The sequence below is a fragment of the Limulus polyphemus genome, unplaced genomic scaffold (assembly GCF_000517525.1).
Source record: "Limulus polyphemus unplaced genomic scaffold, Limulus_polyphemus-2.1.2 Scaffold1281, whole genome shotgun sequence".
Classification (NCBI taxonomy): Eukaryota; Metazoa; Arthropoda; class Merostomata; order Xiphosura; family Limulidae; genus Limulus; species Limulus polyphemus.
In genome coordinates, this window is record NW_013666891.1 from 170,705 (window position 1) to 179,619 (window position 8,915).

Genomic DNA, 8,915 nt, shown 5'->3' on the forward strand with positions numbered 1-8,915 from the left:
GTACTATTTTTAGTTTAGATACTAAATTTCTGTATACATATTTTAATTTAAAAATTTCTGTTTTTTCTCAATTTGATTGACATCCATTGATTATTAACAATTTGGAAGAGTCACGAATCAACAGAAGATGAAAATGAGTAATTTACAAAATTCAGTTAGGTTTGGCTAAGTTAAGTACAAAGTTTTGTTGTTTTAGTTGCACTTAATTAAAATTAAAACTTTAATATTGATACAATTAATAAGATACTGAGAATAAGATATTGATAAATGATAACAATAAGATACTGCATTATTTAACAAAAAACAAATCATTCTTTTGATATGAAGTTTAACCTTGATGCTTAGCTTAATATGCATGTTATACTAGGCCTAAGTGTAAGCCAGTAGGCTGATTGGAAAAGTTAAAACCTTGGCTTTTAAGTCTTTAGGCCATTTGCAACATTAAAAGAAAGCTACATTGCTACTAAGGAAATAACCTAATATATATGTAATTAAGAACAATTGATGATTAAACAATTACTTACATTTATTTGCATTGAACACTTAACAACACGGAAGTATGTGGCAATTGGGCCCTGGCGCATGGCGTCCCGGATGCAGAACTGCACTATACACAAGGTTTAGTAGGAAGGAGGTCACCGTGTTCTAAATTGAGAATATTTGACAGTTGGCAGAAGTTATGCTGGAATTTTGGACGGTGCGCTTGAAAGTGCTCGCAGTGCACAAATCTCTCTTTAGTGTGAAATTTTTGTCTTTGACTTTAACTCAAAAATCTTTGTTTTTACTGTCAGTTGCATTGTTTTTGAATGTTCTATTGCTATAACTATGTTTGAAGGAAATTCCTTTATTCAATCCAAAGTTATGCTATTTTTCATTTTGAACTTGGCTTGGCTTGTGGACTAATTTTGCATCAGTTTTTCTGGTCTTAACTTAAGAGTATGGAAATTTTTAAAAAGTTGAGTTTAAAGTTGGGGCATTTTTTATGGGTCCTTGGGCATGCACAAGCCCCAGAGTAGTTGCCCCCTCCCACGGTGGGCTTGTTTACTCTCAACAGTTAAATTCCTGACACAATAATTGGTTTTATAATATAAATTTTCTCAGTTTCGTTATTAAATTCTAGAGGCATTGCTCTTTAGTAGACAAAGAAGTCATTCAATGTATTATTGCAAGTTATTTTATTTGTATTTAGCTTAACATTCTAATAAGGATTAAGATGTTTAATACTTAAGTTGTTATATTGCTAAGCCAAAATATTTTCAATATCAAAAATGATTTACAACACCTGTGATATTAATTGTTTTTCATTCTTTGATACTTTAAACTTAACCTTGAAAGGAACTAAAATTACCTTGCAAAATATATCACTACATCGCTGATTTTAGCCTTATACCCACAGTTGTAGAAGTTGTTGAGTAACCAGAGCATTTACAGGGCACTTGAATCAATTGTCTTGGTGGTGCTTTGAATATTACTTTATAAAAATATTTCATATGTGTACTGTCAATTGAGTACAACCACATACATATAAATATAGGACATATTATATAACCTCTTTTTCTTTTCGGTCTTGAAAAGTGTAGTATTTAGTAAATGTTCTGAAAAATAGGTAGGCTTTAAAATTCATATTTTTATAATTATTTAAGAAATTATAAATATTCCACATTAATTTAGAAATTATATAATGAATGAATAATTACTTTACCTCTTACTGTTTACATAATCCTCTCTGAAATATTTAATGAGACCTTCATTTTCGAATTTTGGATCATCTATATTGGGTCTAGTGCCATGATATCACTTTGCTGGCAGGTTTTATTATGGGTGCCCTGAATCTGGTCACAGATTGGTTATCCCATACTGAGAGGGTAGTCTTTGGATCCTCTCATTTTTTATGAGTTATGTGCACTTTGGGTGTCCTTGCTTTTGAGGCCATTGCCTCTCATCTCGATAAATATCTTCTGTGTTTTTGGGCTCCTGTTCCTCATCCATTAGTGGGAGCAGTGGATGCTCTCATTCAGAACTGGACAAGTTGTTACCTCTATGCATATCCTCTTCCTGATCTTCTTCTGACCCAGCATGGCCAGATGGTTATGGCTCTTTACTCTCACATCTCAGGGTCTCATGTTCGAATCCCCGTCCCACCAAATATGCTTGACATTTCATCCATCGGGGTATTATAATGTGATAGCCAATCCCACTATTTCTTGGTAAAAGAGTAGCCCAGGAGTTGGTGGTGGGTAGGGGTGGCTAGTGTAGATAGCCCTCATCTATCTTTATGCAGAATTCAAAACAAACCAAGTCATTCAGCTTCTTCTTTGTGTCCTATCAATAGTTCAGACCACTCAGTGTCGAGTTCTGCTGGTGGCACCATATTGACCAGCTCTAACATGGTTTCCACTTCTGCTTTTGTTTCTCACACTCCTTCATGTCCCACACTCTGGTGTGCATCATTCATCCATGCACACACTTCATCTCCATGCATGGCTTTTGTCTGGTCCCTTGCCTGAAGGTCAGAACTTTCTAGACATTTAGTTTACTTTGTGTCCCATCCAGTTCATCCCTTCTCTTTGGTTGTTTACCAGTGTAGGTGGTATACTTAATGCTGTTGGTCTGTATGTTTAGGTTATTGTCCTTACCTTCCTATCATTCTTCTATCACCATCCTTTTCCACTTGGCTTTGTGACTGGGACTTGTTGGTTTCCTTTGTTACAGGTTATAGGGCAGTTTTGTCTTTCACTTTTCGGTTTACCAAATTTGCTTCTGTGTTCCAATATCATGTACTGTCTATGTTCTATACTGTAGAAATTTTGGGTGGTTCTGTTTCTACTTTTAAAACTTAAATAACTTTAAGTGCAGACATTGAAAGGCAGTAGGAGGTGAGACGTTGTGGGTTTAAGCACTCACCAACACACTCTTGTTTTGATTTTCCATGATGGTCAACTTGCTTAACTTTGGCGTTTTGGATTTTGCTTGATAGATGGGATACCCCCTATGCTTTTTGGGTGTTATTACCACAAGCTTTATCCATTTATGACTATGGGTGACTTACTGGGAGCAAAAGTAGATGCATTAAATAATTATAAATTCTTTGTTGTTTAATAGTGCTGATCTAAATTGCCTATTAACAATAATTGTAATTCATAATCACTGAGCTGTTTATCTATCTATAGTCTCTCTGGCTGAGATATTCCTCATTCCTACCATTTTCTGCATGTTGGTTCCCAGTTGGGTCAGGTGTTGGTTTGGAACGGTCCAGCCTCATAAGTCCTCATGTGTTTGGCTGGTACTCTCCTCCTACCATGGACTGGATGATAAATTTCCAATGCTGCCAGGTTTTGAACTGGATATGTAACTCCAAACTGTGGTCCCTCTTCATTTTCCTCCTCTCTACTGGGTGTTGGTTCCTGGTAGATCTGGTGTTATTTGAAGTTGGATGACACACATGATTACCCGCATGTGTAAGACTGGCTTTCCTGTTCCTACTGTGGACTGGACATAATGTTCCCATTGTCACAAGGTTTTGGACTGGAGATCAATGCCTCCTGAGCTCTCCTTACTTTCTACAATATGCTGGATGTTGGTTCCCTATGGATCCGGTGTTGGTTGTGTTGGAGGTGTGCACATGTGGAGTCAGGTTTTTGGTATGGACATTCATATTCTTGTCCAGTACCTGTTTTTGAGGTGAAAGGTAGTGGGCCCTCTTCGTACAGTGGACATGATGTACAATTCCAGATGCCACCTGGTGTTGGTGGAGGTAACTCCCATTTATGGTCTGTCACAGCCTAGCCACTTGACACTAGAGGTTCCTTTCCAGCTGAACGTTTTTGTGGCCCTTCCATGTTTCCACACTTCAGGTTTTGGCAACACATTCCTGAAGGGTGAAGAGTATACCTGGCTAAGAAGTGGTGTGGTCTCATTGGTGAGATATTTCATTCCTTACCACACCTCATGGTCTGTCTTTTGGGGCTTTCTCAAGGAGGATCATATTCTCACTGGCTCTTCACCAGTTCAGTGTGGGATTCTATGATACTGGAAGTTAACATGTTCCTAAACTGAAAATGTATTTCCAATATATATATACTTACTTCCTTTCACATTTCTCACCCATCCTTCCCCGCTTCTGGTGTGATTTGATTCAGTTAGTTATGACCAATCTTGAAGTGATTAACAAGTGTATGATTAGAGAGGCTGCTTGTTATGATAGGGGTAATGCTGCATTCCCATTGGTGGAGGGTTGCTGCATGATCATTTGCATGTTGAAATGCAGAAAGATGTGGGAGTTGCAAGGCCAGTGGTGAGTGAAAAATTTGCACCGATAGAGAAAGCTTTTTGTGAGGGGTGAGTGGGTGGGGGTTAGTACTGATCAGAAATACATTTGCAGTTTTGGAAATATTGGCTAGAACATCAATTGAAAATTTTGTGAGGGGTGAGTGGGTGGGGGTTAGTACCGATCAGAAATACATTTGCAGTTTTGGAAATATTGGCTAGAACATCAATTGAATCGGTTCTCGGATTCAACCATTCAGCACCCTAAAGAAAATATACACATTGTGTTTATACGTCTTTCATATAAATAGACATTTTTTTTTGTTGTGTTACACATCATATCCACTCTATTTATTTTTTTGCTATAATTAGGTTAGTTTTAGTTAAATGCAATATTACTTCACTATATACATCCTGTTGATAATCTCATTATAAAGAAAACCTCTCTAACTTACTTTTTTGGGAAATACTCTTTTGAGAAATCATTTTCTCTAGAAAATACCACATGTATAATAATTTTAATCCATTTTATATTCATACGTATATTATTTTTTATATATTAAGTTATATTCTTTGCTCATTCAAACAGTTACTTAGGTCAGTATGACCTAATGTAAACAAGATCTAACACATCATTCTTGCTTGCCAGAATGAAACTTGATGTGATCAAGTGAAAAATGATTTAACTAAGTATGTTTCATCTTGTTCCACAAAAATCATTTGTTTTTCTATTGTACATCAACATTTTAATTTAGATGAAGTACAAAATAATAAAGTATGCTTTTTACAGGCTTTAAAAAATTGTAAACTGTAATTGTGGAAGAAATTGTTCACAAACATTTGTTCTTCTAGCAACATATCACAAGATGAGCTGTTATCACTTTGTTACAATCTCTTTCATAATCTTCAGTGAACTGAAAGCCATTTTACAATTGAAAATTGTGGAACAAATGTTGATGACACTATCTTATGACTTATCAAAGCTGAGATGTAGGCTATTACATTGCACATGATAATCGAAGTTGAGAATCAGTGATTAGCTAAAAATTGATAAAACTGCATTTTTATGCAAGTTACAATTATGTATTAGTGATATTTTGTTAAAAATTATTATGACTTTCCTCTGAGGGAGCTATGAAAGCTATATTTATATTCAGAAAAAGTTTGGGAAATTTACAAATACTAAGAATTTTGTTAGGAGAGCATGGAAATCAACCCAAGATCAAAATTATAATTTTTTTTATTTCTATGCATATTATTAAATAAATAAAACCTTTTTTTATAGAATAAGTTTCAACTCTGAAATATTTTTTAATGTGTCAAAAATTTACTGCTAATATATTTTATATTAGTTTTGTAATTCAACGATGCATTTTTGTCCTTGAGGAAAACTGCACCCACCTAAGCATGAAAGAATTATAATACTAATGGGTCAGGTTAATGTAAATATAAGGATTCATGGTTTATGTCCCATTACTGCCAAAACATTGCCTGCACTATGGGGTTGAAGATGCACAAATCATAATATTTGGTCAGAAATGTGTAATTCTAGAGATGGACTAGCTGTCTCCCCTCTGGTCTTTAATTCATGTTAGAGATATTCATTTATAGATATTCTTTGAAAACAAATCCTAAAGTAAATTTAAAAAACTGCAAAGAATGAAAAGTAATGTGGAACTTTAACCTTTATCATCTGCTACAAAAATAATAGATTTTGTATTATTAAGTATTTTTTAATTTAGAAGGTATTATTCTACACATTATTTTCTTTAGAAAATTCATTTTTTCATTTGGTATGTTAAGTGTTATCTCATATTGTACCTCATGAGTTTTAATTATACTTTTTTGGCATTAAAAATGCTTCAGTCAGTGCTTACACATAAAATATTGACTAAATTTCATTACATTGACTTTCAGCTGTCAAAATGTTATATTTTCATTAATTTAAATGTAGTTTTTTATTGTTGAGATATTTCCAATTTTAGTGTTCATTCTGTATATTTACAACTCTTTATGCCTTGTAAGTTTAGGTGCACATCCTAAAGACCCTCAAATTTTCTATACTTTATGTAGAAAGAATACTATGCAACACACCAGTACTTCCTGTCTAAACGTTCTCTATATTTAGTGGTCTGGAGGATCACTGATGGAGAGTGTGGAGTTAAAGAAATTCTTCAATGGCTGGTTAACATTCAGGTGAGATATTCAAAGGTTGAAATTAATAATTTTCCTTTTAACTTTAGAGGATCAGCAAGGGAGACTTAAGTTGAAGAAATTCTTCAGTAACTGGTTATAAAATCATGTTGAAATATCTAGAGTTTTAAAATCTTTCAGTTTTTATTTACTGTATGATCTGAAGAAAAATGGATGTTGAATGTGAGAATCATTTTCTTACTAAGTATTTATGTAATATAAAGGATACATTTTATTGTCAAGATGCCCATTTTATGTTGTTTATTGGTAAGCTTGTAAGTACTAGCTTCTAAAAAAAATGTACATGATAAATTATCTAAAGCCAAATGAAGAATTCTGTTTTAGATGAAACAAAGTATGAATGTTACAGTTATTTGATGAGAAGTTGTGGGTGTTGGGAGATACTGGAAGTGGTTGGAGAGCTATAGTTACATTTCATGGAAACTCAGAGAAAGGACAAAGGATCATTAAGTAAGCCAATTATTAGTATTCTCAACCTGTTGGGAATAAATTTATTATCCAAACTTGATTCCTGAGTTAAACAACATTGAAATATTGCATCAAATTAGAGTCAAATTTTGGTGTTTTTTGGAAGAATAAGTGTCTTGTGTATCAAGTAAAATATGAATGACATGGTCAAATTGGATCATAAAAGTATAAAATATATGTATATATTATATATATCAAAATCAGGTAGTCTTACCTTTAAAATACTGTCAGCCTTTTCTTGTTGGGGTTGCATTTATGCTGTCAATAACAAGTGTGACTCAAAAATATTGAATGGCCTTTATACATTGTAGAGCATGTGTAACTTATCCAAAGAACTCATTTGGAGACCTTACTCATTCAATCTGCTTGTAGCATACAAGGTGGTTCCATGGGTAAATTATCAGCCTTGCTTGATCATTGTATTCCAGCTATTAATGAAGCCTTTCCTTGTTGAGATTGCACTTATGTTGTCAATATAAAATGTGACTCGAAAATATTGAATGGCCTTTACACATTGTATTGCATATGTAACTTATCCAAAGAACTCCTTTGGATACCTTACTCATGCAGTTTGCCTGTAGTATACAGAGTGATTCCAGGGGTGGTATTCTACACTCTAAATGTTAATTTTCATCATCATAATATGGAAAACTTGCCTCATTCCTGCTCAATCATCACTTGAATTACTGCTTCATACTTACTTAACTTCCTGTCTGGGATGGTGTACCTACAAGTCCTAGTCTTAACTTGTACCTACTCAATGGCTGGTGCATCTGAGATTTTCTATAAAATTTTACAAGGAATCCTTCACCTGTCTCCTTTGGCTTGACAATCCCCATGTCTAGGTTGTGTCTACTTCTGTTCTTTCATCTATTTTACTAAGATGTTCTCTCTATTTTGGTAATGATATCTTCTACATGATATGATTTCCTTGGTTTGTGTTTACATGTAAAACTTTCAATGGGATCTTTCTCCTTAGCAGTGTCTATTTTATACTTCTTTTTTGCATATAATTTCAGTGTTTGGTTGAATTGAGAGATTACCATTACAGATTTTCCCCTATGCTTCCACCTCATCTGGTTTGGTTTGAATTTTGCACAAATTTACATGAGGGTTATCTGTGCTGCTGTCCCTAGAGAAGGCAGCTAGACATCATCACCCACCATCAACTCTTGGGCTATTTTTTACCAACTAATAGTAAGGTTGACTGTCACATTATAATGCTCCCATGACTGAAAGGGCAAGCATGTTTGATTGGATTGGAATACCTCATCTGGATCTGTATTTTTAACAGTGCTTCTCTCAATTTATTGTGGTGCTGTGTTGGGAAAGTGCCATCTTTCATGTCTCTGTTTTCTGAAAAAAACAATTTCTCACATCAATATTTTTGAGCTTTAGCTTGCATACCTAATGTTCTTACCCTTGTTTCATCACCAGTATGTTTTTATTTCACACAGAAAATTCTCTTGTGGTGGCAGTTATCCACACTTAGGGTGGAATTCGATCTTACAACTTTTGTTTTGCTTTGGCTACATTCCCATCACATTTATTTCTGAGCTTGTCATGTGCAAGGTGTGATGAACATGCAGATTCAGTTTCTACAGATTGCCACTTTTTTCAACAGAGTGGAATTTTCAGTATATTGGTGGTTGTGCCTTTTGTTCACTCATCCTATAATTGATGCATTTGAAACAGCAGTCAATTATCTTCTTCATCTTTACTGGTTCCTAATTACAGATCACACTTCTCTAATCGTGGATGCTTTAAGCTAGACTTAGGTGAGCAGTTTTTTGTTTTTTTTGTATACCTTCTTACATCCAGGCTCTCCAGCATTCCTAGTATTTTCTAGTTTTTCCTAGTTTTTTGAATTGGTTCCTAGTTTTTCCTAGTTTTTACAAAAAACTCCTAGTATTCCTAGTTTTTTTTTTAAATTGAAGAAGTATTTTTCTCATGATCACATGTTGCAG

The 8,915-nt window shown here is 34.3% G+C and overlaps 1 protein-coding gene across 1 annotated transcript in view; it reads left to right on the forward strand.

Moving 5' to 3' along the window:
* LOC106462914 (leucine-rich repeat serine/threonine-protein kinase 1-like) overlaps window positions 1–8,915 on the forward strand; it is a 257,033-nt gene that overhangs the window by 169,651 nt on the left and 78,467 nt on the right. Inside the window, exon 14 of the mRNA XM_022390319.1 lies at window positions 6,340–6,462. Within this exon, the coding sequence (XP_022246027.1) occupies window positions 6,340–6,462 (123 nt within the window). The remainder of the gene's footprint in view (window positions 1–6,339; window positions 6,463–8,915) is intronic.